We start from the raw sequence: 17,595 nt of genomic DNA, 5'->3' as shown, positions 1-17,595 counted from the left end.
TAGATTCTATCTCTTTTTAAACCTACTCTAAGAAGTGCCAAGTATTATATTAATGTTTGAAGGCGCATAGCTGATGTATGTTTGATTTTCTTCTTAAAAAAAAATTGTAAATGTGTAGGCAGTGATGTACAATAAAGCAGCAATTTAAAAGAGATAGACCAGATGGCTTGGAGTGGGGCTGTGGGTGGGACACTTTTGAATAATCAGTATTTTACCTGCAGTAGACAGAAGTCCCGGGGACCTCAGTTTGGAGAATCAAGGATTATTTTTATCAGAGAGTCAAGCAAACTGTTAGTCAGCAGAGGACTCTTTTCAGACCAATTTATACCATCTAAAACAACACAAAACTTAAAAAAAAGATTTTAAGCTACGTAATAATTTATTTTGCAACTTGTGTTTCACACAGAATTTGCTGCAATGAACCACAGACAGTGTTTCATCATGGACAGCCTTTCAGGTAAATACCCACAGATGCCTACAGAAACAACAGTCTGCTGCAGGCGTGTAGCAGAAAAGTCCCCCCGTTTCTTCAAGGTTTAGGGGCCGTGCACAAGAGAACAGTGTTTTGTGAAAACGCAAACATTTTTTTTATTGTTTCAGCCTTGCGTCCATATGAAAACAATGTTTCAGGAACCCTGAAACTTTATTTTCTGCAAATTTCCAGAGCAAAGAATTCTTAAATCTTGGTGTTTTGGTGTAGAAAGCCAAAATGTAACCTTTTGAAACAATGAGCCACAACCCTCACTATACACATACAATCTACGGTCACAGGTAACAACAACAACAACAACAATAAAGGTAATATTTGTGTTTGTCCTGCAGCTGCTACAGAATCCAGTTGCTCAACTACAACTAATTTTTCTTACTGTATTACTTTAACTAGTAGAGAAACCTGATGATCAACATACGCCTTATTGACTCACAACAAAGGAAAATTAAACATGGAAGGAGGTAAAAACTTTGGGTTTGGTGTTTAGAGTTTGTACCCAAGCTTTATGCATTTACGCCACATCTCTGTTCCTGTTTTTGGTGTATTTTTTTCTACTTCCATGTAATTCGATGAGAACATATGATGGCCATGATACAACACGTGGGCCTCAGAGGGAAACTTTCATTTTGCCCCCTTTTTTTTGTTTTTTTTTTTTTCAGTAGAAGTGTTGTCACGTTGGTACTTCAGCGTTTCAAACCAGCTCGACCTACATTGGCTGTCTGATCGGTCCTGTTACGTCTCCAAGGTGTCACCGTAGCAACGGGCGTACCGTCGCCACAAACTGTCGGCGGCAAGGACAAACGAGCCCTGCAGAATATTGTCTGTCAATCTGTAACTCAAACACATTCACACACACAAACACACACACACATACTGACAAACAAACACACTGTCAGTGATCAGAGTCTTTCAATGTGTGAAAGTAGATCAGAGTAAAATTAGACTGTCGCTTACACACACACACACACACCTGTGGAGTATCAAACACACACAGACATACTGACATATCACTAATAACAACTGATGGTCTAATTAAAATAAGAAATGACAGAGAACTCCCATTTCAACCTCTGATGCTCGACTTTCTGCTCCTTTTTCTGTATGATTGCACTGAGGAGGACATACAGACCATGCACGCACAGTGTCACACATTAACACTACTCTTAACATGTTTAGACGCACACACACATATCTTTAACACTACAACACATTCAAACTTAGAAGAGGAAGCTGCTATGGAAGGAAACACACTGGGTGTTACTGAGAAACAACTGGTTAAAAAAAAAAAAAAAGAATCCTACAAATAAAGCTACTGCACAGACGTATCTAATACTCAAGTAAATATTCAGTTTTCTTTGCAAAATTATTTTTAGAGATTTAAAAAAAGAAAAAAAAAACATTTATTTTGTGAGTAATATAATTTTTGCTCCGAAACCAAAGCTCAGACTTCGACTTCTCGCCTAAAACCGTTTGATTTACAGTATGTTGCTGCACCACAAGCTGTTTCGTTTGAAAGCTTTTTTTGTGTCTCGAAAGCAGCAGGGAACAAAGGACAAATCAATGCGCCGAAATGTTGCAACATTTTTGGCAACGTCAATAGGTCGACTTAGGCTCACTATAAAGCATAAAGCAGTGTGACACTGAGCACCGCAGAGTGACGGTTGTATAACATGAACCCTTCAAAAGCTGCTCGGATGAGGTCGCGGCTTTGCTGACAATAATCAGCAGACAGATTTATAGAACTCACGCAGCACGTTGGCTGCAGTGCAGAGCTTTCAATGGTGCATGTTATTTAAAGCAAACAAATAAGAAACTGGCACTTTCTGTAGTAGCTTGCTTAAAAGCTGATAAGATGCTAAATATTGACAACTATTAGACAGAACATCAATGAGAAAATGAGCTTAACCTGTCAAACTTAAAATCGGCTGATTCCAGTTACTAGCTGATAAATTTTTCACCAGCCAGTCCAAGATTCAAAAATGTTTTGTTTGTTTGTTCGTTAATGCACCATAGCCAAATGGCTCAATCATGCAAGCCAGAGTAATTCTTTGGAGCAGGACTCTTTACTGAGTGAAGAAGAGTCAAAGGCTATGTTCACACTGCAAGCAAATGTGACCCAGTTCAATTCTTTTTGCCCTAATGCGACACATCGGATTTCTTCACAGCAGTGTGGACGTGACAAATCAGATTTTTTCATCTCCGACCCAGGTCTTTTCCATATGTGGTACTGAATCTGACACATATCCGAGGTTTTTCAAAGTGACCTCGGTGTGAACATTTCATCCATCTTTTCCGTCAGATGGAAGGGTGGAGGTCCCGCATGTCAGAGTCCCACCACTCTTGGCTCTGACTCTCCAGCCACACATGCCTCTGCACAGAGCTAGCAACCACACCTCCAAAAAAAAGGTCATTGCCAAGATCTGCACTCTTTTTCTTCTCTATCTTCTTTTCTCTTTTACCGTTTGGACGAACGGTCAGGCCCCGATTAGACAGCAGCTGAAAAAAATCTGAATTGAGCAATAAGTCCTGCAGCCAAAGCCAGATTTTTATAAAGGCATTTAAAAATAAAGTCAAACACAGCATGGAGGTGTAGGAGGTTATTTAAAAAAAAAAACTAATATATTAAAACTTCAACTCTTCTTGGTCACATTCTAATTTTTATGTCCAATCAATCCCTTGTATATCTTAATGATGTGATAATAAATGTTTTTTTTAAGAATTCTTTCTGCCATGTCAAAAAATAAAAATATTAACATGTAGAAGGGCAGTTAACATTTAGCCAATACAAAATGTACTTTAAACTCTTTACAGCATCTGTTTTATTGATCGCTTCCTTTTGTTTCCTACTAGACATTTTTGCCTTTGACACTTTTTAGTCACTGCCTTCTTTTTTCTGGTGATTTACACTGTTCTCCCTTCACACCTACACACTCAGTCCAGCCTCCTCCTCCACCACCCGTCCATCCATCCCTTCATCCACCCATCCCTCCATCCCATTTGGTGGTACTCTCGGTGGAACACTTTAGCTATTTATAAAAGCATCAAAGCCCACAGCTTCTAGCACACGGCCACTTGTGAGAAAAAATGGGGAGGGGGGGAGAGAGAAAAAGAGAAGTGGAGGAAGATGTTGGGAGCTTGAGGAATGGAGGGAGGAGGGAGCGTAACAGAGCGGCAATATAAAGCAAAACAGAACATGGCAGGTAAGAAAAGGCTATTAAATGCTGCCGGTCTTTTGAAGTGGGGTTCTGTGGAAAGCTTCTGAACAATTAATATCTTACCTGCTGTAGATGGCTCTTTAAACAAGTTTAATTCTCACCAGGTTAACAAACTAATGGTTAATCTGAGCTGGGCTAAGACCAAAGACCATCTAAACAACCATGTAATGAGAAGTTGACAATAATGAACAGGTTTATAAAAGAGCATTTGCACAAATGTTTTAAAATGGCAGCAATCCATTTTGGTCTCGGCCCTGCTCAGACTAGCCGTTAGCTCGTCAATCCAATGAGAACTGAACTCGACTCATCCGAACTGAGGCTATTCAAAGAGCCAACTACTATGCCTGGGAATCTTTACAGACCTCGTATGATTACAATCAAGAGGGCTGCGATGTGATAATAAAACAACTGTTGAAACTGTTTGATTATCTTAAAACCTAAATAACTGGTATATTTTTAATAAATAAACACTGATTTATATATTTTCATGTCTAATAAAGAGTGCAAAATAACAAAACAAAACAAAAAAAAAACCTGACCAATACTTAGCCCAGATGCTAACTTTACACTGAAATTGCCATAGAAAAGCTAGCAAGATTAGCATCATGTTTTGCACTGTAAATCCATACGGAAATAAAATGTTTTAAAGTCATAACTAAAAACAGCAAGAATATGATAACTTCATATATATAACAGACGTATTCTTCAGAGTTCAGCAGAGAAAAACTGAAAAATTTGAGAAAGCACTACTACAGGAAGGTACGGTAACTCTACTGGGACAAACAGCATGACACAGCAAATACTCGGATCCTTTTAAAGTGTCAGCATAGATTAACGTTATTAAAATTGATTTTGGACATTTGAAAATGGATTTAGAATCTTTCATGACTGCTATGGAACTAGGTAAAATAATAATTGTTCCTATCCTTTCCACAAAACCCACTACTAAAGATCGAGGAAGATTAGGGATGGCAAATGGGACAGAGCTAAACAGAAACTGAGCAGGAACGGCCAGAAAGTAGAAAACAAAGGAAAGAGTGAGTGAGCTCAAAACCAGAGAGTTAAAAGCGTGTGTTGAAAACAAAACGCTCAAAGCAGGAGGAAAAACTAAAAGACTGGATGACAGTCAAATATTTTAACCTTTTCACCTTCTTTTGTAGCTCCAGAATCTCAGCGAGACACCTCAGCGTTTGCTCGGTGTGCTTGTACGCGAAAACTTCTTTCGCTTTTTATTTTCCTGTTTTGTATATGCGTGTGTGTGTGTGTGTTTATGCGTGCGTGGGAGGCAAGTTTTGGATCCTGCGACCCTCCGCCCACACAGGTTGGAGTTGCAGGAGCACCTGAGCTGCATTCAGACGTGCAGTGTTTGCAAATATTCAGCAGTTTATTTGCTCGGAAGCATGAAAAGGCAAAAATAAATAAATAAAAAAAATTAAATAATAAAAGTAAAATGTTTTATCCGATTCCAAAAAAGCTGCGAGCCCAAACAGCAGCTGGGTGATTGGCAGAAAACATCAGAGCAAAACTCAAAAAAACTAAAGATGGCATCAGTCAAAGAAAGCTGGAACAAAGCCCCTAAATTGTGCCTTTTAATATATAAATATATACATTTTTCTTTTGAAAGAGTGTTATTAGCTACAGCGGCTTGTTTTAGGAACAATCCGCACTTATACACGCCTACACCACTTTATCTTCCCTCTTTATCTCTCGCCTCTTTTCTACCTCATCTTCCCCATCCATTATCTTTTGTGCCTGACCAAAAATAAAAAAATATATTTATATACATCTCTTTTCAGCCTCTGTGCTCAAGCATCAGACCAGCATAGCTTTTTCACTCCTTTTCAACCACCCGCCTTGTTTAATTTTGAGTCATCATCACAACATATAAGGATCTGTTCGAAAATGATTATTTCTGGAACATTTTCTCCCTTTTTTTTTATCCGTCTTTTCTGGACTTTCTAGTTATAGTGTGCTCATTATATGATTGTGTTACATTTAGAAGACCAGAGAGAAAATGTGATTGTCCTCTAAAGACACGCGGGTTCTTTCAAAGTTACTGTTACTGTTACCGGAGTTCATTTGTCTGTCTGTCTTTCATGAACCCCTGGACAGATTTCAATGAAACTCCCAAGAAAACCATCAGTGCGTGCATATCGATAACTGATTACCTTTTGAAGTCAACCCAATTCAAGATGGCCGCTACAGCCAACTGACCTTAATAATAACAAACATGGCTACAACTAAGTCAATTTCCCAGATACTGAGCTAAAATTTGATGTGTTGGTAGCTGTGAGTTATCCCCAACACATATTATGAGCACTAACTGATTGCATGAGATTTTTTGTGTAAAATTACATTTAATTATTAGAGCCAACTTTGTCTGTCTGTTTGCAAAATATCTGAAGAACCACAGGATGGATTTTAATGAAATTTTCGAGAAGTAGTCATTGGATGTGCATCTACAACTGATGAACATTTGGAGTCAGTCCCAGTTAAGATGGCCGCTAAAGCTAGGCAACTCGGGAAACACATAAATAGCTATAAATTGGCCAACTTTTCAGACATTGAGCAAAAACCTTGACGTGGTAGAAGCTAGAATTCAATCACAGCACATACTTTGAGTATTAAGAGAACAATCAAGATTACATGACATTATTTTCACGATTTGACCAAAACGGCTATGACTCCTCCTTGTCGACAACTGATGATCTTAGTTGAAAACTTTGGCACCGAGGAATGCCAGACCTGTATTTTTTTTTTCCCTTCACTTGACTTGAGTGTCACTCAACTTTTAAGAAAATCCATAAGCACTCCTCCTGTCCTTCCCATGTCCTTCCCACTCACGTTCCCGGCCTCAGTCTCTCCTTCTTTCCTCAATGAATTCCACCCCCACATCTTCGCCGTGTCTTCCTTCGCTTCTGCCTCCACCCTCTTGTTCTTCATCTTTTCATGCATCTGTTTTCTCGTCCGTCCGTCCCCTCTTTCCTACTTGTGCTATTTCTTGCTCTTTCTGCCTCTCATTGTCTCCTCCATCCCTCTCCAGCTCTCTAAAGGGATAATTTGTCCATTAACCGTGCGAGGAGACAGTGGAGGGCACTCGACAGCCTGTTACAAACTAAAACCGCGACTCATTATTAACGCGCTCGTTTGCGTGCGCAGACACCAACACACACACACACACACACACCCAAAAAGCAACGCTCACAGAGGCATTAGAGCAGCTTTGCACAGGCAGCCATTAAGGAAATGAACGAGCTCACCAGCTCATTAAGTGGAACACGAAGCATCCACACAGGCCAAACACGCGCTAAAACTCAAACACTGAAATTTCTTAGGAATGAAGATGACATAACGCCAAAGAAAGGATGGGAAACGAATACAGCAGAATCCCATCGAGGCTTTACAGTTTATTGTTTACAGCAACAACAGCCGTGGGAGTCGGCAGCTTGGAGCTATGGTGTTTTACAGCACTTTGTGAAACGTGCAAACCCAGCTTCACAACTCCTGTTTAACTCACAAACCAGTCAAACATCTGTTTCTGTATGTAAAAATATGCATTCACTTTTTTTTTTAAATAAATGCATAAAAGCTGAACTTAAAAAAAGTCCATAAAAAGAAGCTTTACTATCAAACTCATTTTCATTGGCAACAACTAAAATGTTAATGTTGGTGAACAATTAGCTGTTTGATGGATAGTCACATTATTATAATATGAGAAAAATCCAACAGATTAATTATTAAGTACCAAAACGAAGCGAGGGCATGATTTTCATGTTATCTCCAGATAACTGGGTTCATTTCCTTGAGATAAAAAAGATAGTATTTGTTTATTTTAAACATAGAAAGCTAATCTTGTGATTACTAAAAATGATTTCAAATACACAAACCTAACAAGTTAGCATTCCTTGAAGGAATGCATACTGCACGCGGAAGAAAACTCTTGCATGATTTGTTAGCAGAGTACACGTTAGAAATGACTCTCAGTTACCAACACACCAAAATTTTAGCTAAATTTATGTATATTTACTGAGTTTTAACGAGCTATTTGGTTATAGCTATCTCCAGAAAAACAAAGCTGTTTTCCCAAGATAACCAGATAAAATTAACAAGGTTATCGGAGACCAGTAATTTAACGTACAATGTTGAGAAAATCACATGCAACTTTAATAACAGCAGCAGGTTTGTACCAGCAGCTGAAGCTTTTGTCCTGCTGACATTTTGTGCACGGTTGAAATAAATGGTATATGGAATGTACTTATGAAGCACCTTTCTACCCAACTAGGCCACTCAAAGCGCTTTACAACACAGCCTGTGCCCTCGTTTACCCATCCACACACATTAATACGGCCCCTCTACTACATCTCTACAAAGCTAGTCTGAATAATTCATTCTATAGAGTCTTATCAGTGCTTTACATCACATTTGCACACCGATTGGGGCACACATCGGAAGCAATTGGGGTTCAGTGTCTTGCTCGGGGACGCGTCGACATGCGCAGACTCAGACTGGTGGAATCAATGCTGCAACTCTCTCACTGCAGGACGACCGCTCTAACCACTGAGCCACAGCCTCCCCAAATAAGGTGACAGAATTCACCACAAAGTCCACGATAAACTATGCAAGCACATTTTTTTGTTGTGGGAATGTGGGCACGTTTTACTCATTGGAGTAAATTTTAAAAGTTCCTTTCTGTTCAGGTTTTTTTTTTTTTTTTTTTTTTTGCAGAAGAAATGTGTCGTTGACATCATGAGGTGGTTGTGACTGGCGACCTTTCTGTCCTGAGCAACAATCAGGATGAAAGGTCTCAGTTCGCTTGTGAAAGTTTTAACCAGCAGGAATACTGGAGCTAGCACTGTTGCCTCGCAGCACGGAAGGCTGCAGGTTCGAGTCCCAGCTGGGGGCCTTTCTGTTCTCTTTGGGGTTTCTCTGGGTACTCCACTTTCTGAACTTATTACCTAGATATTGCACCAAAAAAAGTTTAGGAGTAGAGATCATATTTCTCCAGTTTTAGCTTCTCTCCACTGGCTTCCTGACAAATTCAGAAAGGAATTTAAAATCTTACCTCTAACACACAACGTTCTCAACAACCGAGCTCCATCTTATATTGCAGATCCTATTGTGTCATATTTTCCTAACAGAGCACTTTGCTCTCAGACTGCAGGTTTACTTGTGGTTCCTAGAGCTTCTAAAAGTAGAACAGGAGGCAAAGCTTTCAGTTCTCAGGCTCCTCTCTTGTTGAACCAACTTCCAGTTTTTGTCCACGAGACTGACACCCTGTCTACTTTTAAGACCAGGCTTAAGACTTTCCTTTTTGATAAATCTTATAGTTAGGGTTGGCTTGGGTTTCCTGAGCTATCCCTTAGTTCTGCTGCTATAGACTTGGACAAACTGACCACATTTCCGCCCTCTGCTTTACTCTCTATATGCTCCATGTTTATTTCCAATTCAATACAACCTTATTTGTGAAGCACTTTAAAACACAGCAGCGCACCAAAGAGCTGTACAGAATCAACAATAAAATACGGCTTGCATGACAAAAAAATAAAAAATAACAAAGTAAGACACATAAATTTAAATAAAACTATCATGTCTATACAATTAATACCAGAGAAAAATAAAATCTATGCAGTTGCTGTTGTCATTAGCCTGTGTTTTTTACCCTTTTCTGCCTGTGCATAGAGATGCTATAATTGCAGTTTTATTACAGAAGTTTTAGTTACATAATGCTGTCTGAATAAAAACATGACTGTTCAAACGTTTTCAAACGACACAATACATGATCAACTGAAGCGATGGGGGAGGGAAAAACAATCACATCAGTTGACTGTCAGTTGATCTAAACAACTGATTATGTTTGTGAAAAGGAAACTCACTACGCCACATCCTTGTTGCTTTTACACACAGTGCAAAGCTGCTGCTGGTTGACTCTGCTATTTTCTAAAAACCAGACGACGAGCTGCCTTGTTCAGCCTGTTGGAGAACGAGACAGAAGCACTTCTGTCTGAACTGCAGAGTCACAACAAAATCATACTTAAAATCATTTTAGTCTTCTGAAAGCTTAAAGTAAAGAAATAAAACAAACAGATATTGTCTGTGTTGCAAAGGCAGACGAACTTTCTTTCTTTCTTTTTTCTTTTTTACCACCCTGATGTCGCAAAAAAATAAAATAAAGACCAAAGAAATAATAAATACCACCACAGTACAAACTATTACTGAGTTTGTATTCAGTTAAATTGTTAAATACAGGCATTTATACACAAGAATTTTGTTGTGTAAAAAAAAAAAAAGGCACCAGCATACACCCATCGAATGTCTTGCTGCATTCACACACTCGCCGAGTAAAGCTTTGAGAACCAACACAACTATGTGAAGACGCACACCCAAACACTGATATCTTACTTCACTCCCTTTGTGTGTATGTGTGTGTGTGTGTGTGTCTTTTTGAACTCACAGAAAAAAAAAACATTTTGCCCGACAAGGCTTATACAGACAAAAAATTTAAAAACAAAAACTAATAATAATAATAATTCAGGTTGAACACATAGATGCACAGAAACAAATTAATGTCCAAATGTTGCTATATGCTAAAAACCCACATTTCTAACTTGTTTTTTTTAAGGCTGATGATTCAAACCTAAACTACTCATCAGAATCTCACAATATGGGTGGATTTAAAAAAAAAAAACAGTTTCTGCTAAACCCTTTCCCTTTGGAGCCACTGATCGCTCCGACAGCAGACTCTCCACACCATGCATATCGTAAACACATGTGCTAATTAGTAGCTAACCTACTGCTGCGCTAAAAAGCATCTCGGCGCATATAGAGGGCCGCGTCTGGATGTTTCACTGTTGCTAAGAAACGAGAAAATCCTTGAATATCTAAATGGCTGTTAAGACGGTGGGAAAAAAGGAAAAAAAAAAACAAAACAAAAAATAAAATACTAGAGACTTCAAGCAAATTGAATATAAATGCCAATAGCTCCTCCACATTTGTCGTGTTCTTGGTTTTAGTTTATATTGTTTCTGGAGCTAAAGAAGATGTCTGTCTCTGCTGGGCAGTTTGATCTGACAGGAGGAATAAGAAAAAAGCAAAGATGTAAACTACTTATAAACTACTTATCGATTGATTTAGTCTTTTACCTCAGATCTAGAATCAGTGTTCAGATCTTGTATTGTATGCTACAGTGTTAGGTTACCGGTATATGAAGGCCATCATTTCAGGAGGTGAAATGAAATAAGTGACGTTTTTTTGTTCCCGTTGCAAATCCTTTACTCTGTTTGATACACCAGGCGAGAGGCGATCCTGAAGAAGGTCGCAGGATCGCCTCTCATCTGGGGTCTTCCTGGGTGGAGTTTGCATGTTTTCCCCGTGCATGAGTGGGTTTCCACCCAGAAACATTAATGTCAGGTTAACTGGTGACTCTAAACTGTCCCTAGGTATGAGTGAGAGTGTGAATGGTTGTTTGTCTCATTTGTCTGTATGTGGCCCTGCGATGGACGTCCGTGTTTTAACCAGAAATTAGAATGTTTACATTTATATGTTTAAAATAAAAATCATAAGCATTTTTTTATTAAATACTGTTTTATCAATGTTTTTGCATTCATCAGCATTTAGAAAAATTCCAAAGCTTTTAATGGCTTGCCTGTCCAAATAATGATTTAGGTTTAGAACTAATCAATCATTTTTATGAACGGCGCCACCAACCAGTGCATACGTGAGTGCTTCACGTGACCTACCTTGACACTGGAATCCCTGCTTGCCAAACCCCCTGGGGAAGAAAAACAACAAACATAAACAGTGAGCAACTTACACACATCGTATGCACACTTTACTGGCACAAAACTTCAACTCAAGACATCGCGGCAGGGCCGAGCATTAAACAAGGAGCAGCCTGCTGGACGGGCTTATTGCTCTGCTGGGCAAAGTTACAGCTGTAGCCGGGTTAAAAGGTTTCAGCCACACCTAGTCAAATGGTACGGGCAATGCTGAGATGTCTGTAAGTGCATGCATGAACACACACACACACTCAGCAGCTCATTTTCATATTGTAGCTACAAATAGATAATCTCTACAAGTGTAAAATCTCTCAGCGCCCTCATCCATTTTCATTACGCTTAGATAGATAGATAGATAGATAGATAGATAGATAGATAGATAGATAGATAGATCGAATAGTCTTATTTAAGACAAATCATGACAGGCATCAGAATATTAAAAAGCTTGCTGCCATTCTGGAAATAGTGCAGATAATAATAATAATAATAATAATAATAATAATAATAATAATAATAGGGACAAATTGGACCAAATTTGAGCTCTAAATGATGAAGTAGTGAGCCCAGGTGGGCTGCATGGTGACATGCCTGGACAGAAAAGGAATAAGGAAGGGAAAAAAGAATTAGTGGGCGGTTAAACTGGTGTCAGCTTTTGAAACCCTTTTTTTTTTTTTTTTAATTACCTCTCAGACTTTCGCAGCTGGCTTCTATTCAGAGCTGCTTTTGGAGAAACATTTTCTCAGCTCCTCTGCCTACTTCATCCCATCAAACGATGGTCTGCAGCTATTTTATTTATTTATTTTCTTTTTCCGTTTGCAGCCCACTCTGTCTTGTCTTTTTGTCTTACCTTGCAGATATAGCAACAAGAGGTGCGCGTAAGGTTGAAATCGATGTCTATTTTGGAGAAAAGTGTCCAACCAGTAACACTCCCACTTGGTTTGCTCCACGTCAGTGTTTGAAATTAAAGGCCTAGAATGCATATCGCTCGCTGCCTTACACGCCAGGGTTTTAGCCTAAAATGATCTTGTGAAATGAAGTTATGAACAATCTCCTACGATGACTCTCAGCTACTACCACACCAAACTTTAGCTCCGAAGCAGTAAATCTGACTGAGCTGTAGCCATTTTTGTGTTGAGTAAGGTCAATTAGCTGTGGTGGCCATCTTGAATTAGGCTGACTCAAGACGTTGATCAGCTGTAGATGCACATCCAATGATTACTTTCTGAGAGTTTCATTAAATTCCATCCAGTGGTTCATGAGATATTTTGCTAACAGACAAACAGAGTTGACGTCAACAGTTAATGCAAAAGTTTTAAGCAAAGATCTTCCGCAATGTGCAGCTCTTGGAGTACGTGTTGTGACTTATTTTCAGCTCCTACCACACCAAATATTAGTGAAGTATCTGTAAAACTGACTACACTGCAGACACGTTTGTGTTTTCTATGATCAGTCGCCTGAAGCGGCCATCTTAAATTAGGTTGACTCCAAAAGTTAATGAGTTGTAGCTGTGCATCTAATGATTACCTCCTGAAAGCTTCATTAAAATCCGTCCAGCGGTTTAGGAAATATTTTGCTAACACTACATTCACAACAAACACAGCCGTTTCAATGGCGAGCCCTAATTCTGTTTCACCACCGAAGAGACGGAGAAGCCTCCTCACCAGATGAAGTCGGTGCAGTGGCTGCAGAAGGTGGGCTGCTTGAAGAAGCGCGCGATGAACTTGTGGTCCTTCACCTCGTGCACGTTCTTCTGCCGGAGAGCTCCCTGGCGCGCGAAGCCGCGCACGGGCTGCTTGGGTCCGTCCTCGCCGTCGCTGTTTGCCGCCGCCGAGTCTGCCATTCTCCGAGCTGTCTCTCTTTCTCTTTCTTTTCTTTTCTTCTTTATTTTTAAATGAATGAATTGAATTTAAGTCAAAGCTGCCGGTGCCAGGCTAGGAAGGAAAAGGTAGAACAAAGATAATTGAAGTAAAGGAAGTAAAGCGCTTCGCTCGGAGCGTCCTGTCCGCCTGCAGAGAACCTGCCGCTGCCTCTCTCTCTCTCTCTCTCTCTCTGCCTCCTCTTCCTCCTTTTCTTTCTCAAAGCAGCAGAGAGAGAGAGAGAGAGAGAGAAGGAGAGAGATAGACGCGGTGCGACTGAAAGACGGAGACCTACTTCTTCATAGGTTCAAAAACTTACTTGGAGACTTGGACTGAACCGGGTCTAAACCAGCCTGACCTGGACCTCGGTAGAGTTGAAGCAGATCCTGGCTGTTGTGTGTTATTATTATTATTATTATTATTATTATTATTATTATTATTATTATTATTAAACAATCACTGAACTCTAAATCACTGCAATAAAATGGGAGGAAGTCTTGGTGCTGAGGAAAGTGACCAGATTTCCTTGGGTGAATGCATATCGCCCATATCGCCCGCCGTCTCTCACGCCTTAGTGTTCGTCATTTCAGCCGAACTGTATCGATTCCTGCAGCCTCGTGCTCGGATTGTGTCTCGGGGAAGACTCTCTGCTTGGCCACCACCACGTCTAACCGTAGCTCGGTCTGCCTGAGTTACGGCCCCTTTATGTCGTGAATTTGAGTGTTTTTGTTTTGGCTTTGAGTCTTGGTGCTTTGTTTTTATGTTTTCTTTTGTTTTGTTTGGTCTTAGTCCTGTTTTGGTTCTCCTGTCATCGTCCACTTCTCCTCAAGTTATCACTTGTTTGCGTGCCATGCCCATCTACACCTGTGCCAAGTTTTCTAATTACTCACCTGTGCTCACTTCCCCTGATTACCTGTCTTTAAAACCTGGTCACCTTCTCCCCTTCCTCGCCGCTTCACTCTTTCTGTTATGCAGTTCTTGTCTTTATGATGTTTTCCCTTGCCACGTCAGTCTTTTGTTTTTCTTGTTTTGTTTATTAAAGAATCAGTTTTTATTTTACGATGAGTGTGCGTATTGGGTGCACCACAATCTTTCCACCACGATCCGATAATTTGCCGAGGCTGCTCAGCAGGGGTGGCCATCTTGAATTGGGTTGAACACAAAAGTTAAACCGGCTGTAGGCGTAGGCTGAGTAACAACGGGTGTGAGTTGAGCTGAGGCTGAGGATTTGAAATGCCAGGGGGGGAGGGGGGGTCGTTGAGCTTCAAGGGTTGCCTTGTGGGGTTTTCTTTAGTTTCAGCTTTTTGTTTTCTTTAATGAACCTTCAGGTTTTATTTTGAGCATCTCCGTGGTTGTCTGCATGCCCGGGTCCTGTCTCTACAAACCGTGACAGTGGACCCTTTATTTATATGCCGTATATACTTGTCTGTGTTGTCTTGTTGGCGCCGTGGGATGAGAGTTTCCCCAACCGGGGATCAATAAATCACCGTCTCGTTTTACCTTATTGCGTAAATGCCGAGTCAGCACTCACGCTTCTTGTTTTCCTGTTTAGAATTTGTTGCGTACACTTTTAAAAATCAAACTTCTGCATACGTTGTGCTTTTTATAGATCGAAAAGTTCAGCGTGCTTGTTGTAACTTTTGTACTTTACAGAATATTTAACTTCATTTGAAATAAAATTCCCCCCAAAAATACATGAAGATCTCTTCAGTTCCTACATGTATTTTTAAACCTGCTTCAGCATCTGTCTTCGTCTTGCCCTACTTTTAGCTACCATTCGGCCACTTTTACTTTTTAGCTTCTGCTTTGCTACTTTTCCCTCTTAGCTACAATCTGCTTTGATATTTTTAGCAGCCGTTTTGCCAGTTTTAGCTTTAGCATCCGTTTTGCTCATTTGTTTTGCAAAATGTAGCCACTGTTTTGCTTTACTTTCTTTTTTTTTTAACAATTCAGTTTTAGCTTTTACAGCAAAGTCATTCAGCTCTCAGTATTCAGAATGATTTCAGTTTTTCTACACTTGTCTGTTTTAATATTTTGCCCGTGTGGGGTCACGTTTGTTTTCATGCACCGGGCTTTTTAAAGGGGAAAGGTTTTTAATTATCTTTTGATACGCAAAATGTTCAAACTGTCAAAGAGTGGGCTTTTCCTTTTACCACGAGTGGCCACACAGTCAACATTAAGCTCGTAAATACTGAGGTCGCCATCCAAAATTCCACAAACAGCAAATTTTAAGAAGACGTGTCTTAAAAAGCTGTTTTCCTCTCAGAGTCTGGGTGCTGGCCTTCGAGGTGAGCCCAGTTCTTCAGTTCTGAATCATCTGTTAGAATCTGCCTTCAAAAAGGGGGTTCGAAGCATCGTCTTTTAGGAGAAATACTGTTCCACAGTTTCCTGAAACATACATTGAAGGTATTTTTGGAAACGTGACGCATCAGCCACGTGACTTTCTGACTCATTTCGTTATTGACTAGAATGCGTCAGAGATCGAAGCAAAGAAAAAAAAAAACTGCACATATTTACGAAGCATATGATCAGTAAATAAGTACATGTACTTTAATGGTGTACGTACAAGGGGAATGTGCATTTATCACCCGCTGCTGAAAGGCAAAGACAGACCGTGTATTTGCCCATGTTTGTGTGTGCCCTTGATAATAAACATATATCTCATGACCTGCCGGACGATTTTTAGGGAAACTTGCAGAAAGTAATCACTGGATGTACGTCTACAACCGATTACCTTTTTAGAGTCAATACAATTAAAAATGGCTGCCAAAGCCGGCTGATTTTAGAATACACAAAAATGGCAACAACTGAGTAACTTTTACAGATATTGACCTAAGATTTGATGTGGTAGTAGCTGAGACTCATCCCCAATATTCAGTATCCTAACGAACTGCACAAGATTTTGTTTAAAATGTTCTCATTTATTATTTGGAGTCAGGTTGGTCTGTCTGTTAGCAAAATATCTCACTAACCACTGGATGGATTATCATGAAACATTCAGGAAATCATAACCGGTTGTCCGTCTATAACTAATTAACTTTTGGAGTCAATCTAACTCAAGTTGGTCACCACAACCAGCAGACTATAGAATATACAAACTGATTGTATTTCAGTCAGTTTTACAGCTACTGAGCTACAATTTTGTGTGGTAGTTCCTGAAAGTTATTTACAACATATAGTCAGAGCACTTCCCACTGCATACTATCTTTGCCTAAAACTTTAGCAATAATTGTTGAGGTTTTGTCTGTTAGCGAAATATTTCATGAACCACCAAACAGGTTTTCATGAAACGTCCAGAAAGTAATCCTCGGATACACAAATACAACCGATTAAATTTTTGGAGTCAACCAAATTCAAGATGGCTGCCACAGTTTATTGACATTGAGCAACACACACACAAAAGGTCATAACTCCGTCCGTTTTACAGATACTGGACTCAGTCCAAAACTGTGGGGGGTGATAGGCACTCCTTTAAGGAATGCTAGGCCTTTAAATGTTCATGTTTTTGAGCCACGGGAACTTATTTGAAATCCCAACTGGTCCACACACACACACACACCTATTCATGTGGCTGTAAGTGACCTAAATGAGATTGATTTAGCTGCAGGACAGAGAACGGGGCGCGCACTTCAGCTCGGTCTCATCAAATCAGGGTTTTCTGCAGATTTAGCTGTCGGTTGAAACGCCTCTCTGCGGCCTGGTCCCTTCCTGGTTCCCCCATTACCTCCCTCACGTCACCTGTTCTTCCTTCGGACATCATCTACCTGCGTGATGACATAACTGTCTCCTCTGGGCCGCTGGAAAAAGATGAAGGACAGCCTAATTTTCGGTGCTTACGTGTATCAAGAGACTCAGAAAGTGGCGTACCTGAGAGCGCCTAAGTTGACCTGTGTGTATGTTTAAGCTCATCATTTTATATACAGCCCGAGTCGCCGATACCTTCCATTTTTCTAAGTCCAGAGAACATGACGTCACTTCTCCTCAGGGCTGCTGAGCCACGGGGGATGGAGCCACACCTGGAAAACAGGAAGGAAGGCGGCGTGTTTTGTGTTTCTGTTTCAGCAAATATGAAACGTAGCCGCCAACCTGTGGCGTTTTCTCTCGTCGTTGTTGTTGTTTAGAGCAGAACAGTTAGAGACAGGACTGGAAGCCAGAAGCTGAAGCCACAAAGGATGAGCGCCTCCTGTAGGAGGGATTGTGCAGGACGTCCCTTTCAGGGTTTCACCAAAACGACCATCATTTCTCAACATAAGATGATC

At 40.2% G+C, this 17,595-nt stretch overlaps 1 protein-coding gene across 2 annotated transcripts in view; it reads right to left on the bottom strand.

The window, feature by feature from the left end:
• The window catches only part of prkcbb (protein kinase C, beta b), a 94,191-nt gene extending 80,687 nt beyond the window's left edge, over positions 1–13,504 (bottom strand). For both annotated transcript variants that reach the window (XM_017416732.3, XM_017416731.3), the window contains exons 1-2: positions 13,142–13,504; positions 11,442–11,473 (exon numbers count right to left, since the gene is read on the bottom strand). In XM_017416732.3, coding sequence (XP_017272221.1) covers positions 11,442–11,473; positions 13,142–13,320 — 211 coding nt within the window. In that variant the 5' untranslated portion in view covers positions 13,321–13,504. The remainder of the gene's footprint in view (positions 1–11,441; positions 11,474–13,141) is intronic.
• Between the last annotated feature and the right edge of the window lie 4,091 nt (positions 13,505–17,595).

This window comes from Kryptolebias marmoratus, linkage group LG12, assembly GCF_001649575.2.
Source record: "Kryptolebias marmoratus isolate JLee-2015 linkage group LG12, ASM164957v2, whole genome shotgun sequence".
In the NCBI taxonomy this organism is placed as follows: Eukaryota; Metazoa; Chordata; class Actinopteri; order Cyprinodontiformes; family Rivulidae; genus Kryptolebias; species Kryptolebias marmoratus.
Note: the sequence above shows the minus strand (reverse complement) of the source record. Positions and strands in the feature narration are given on the sequence as shown.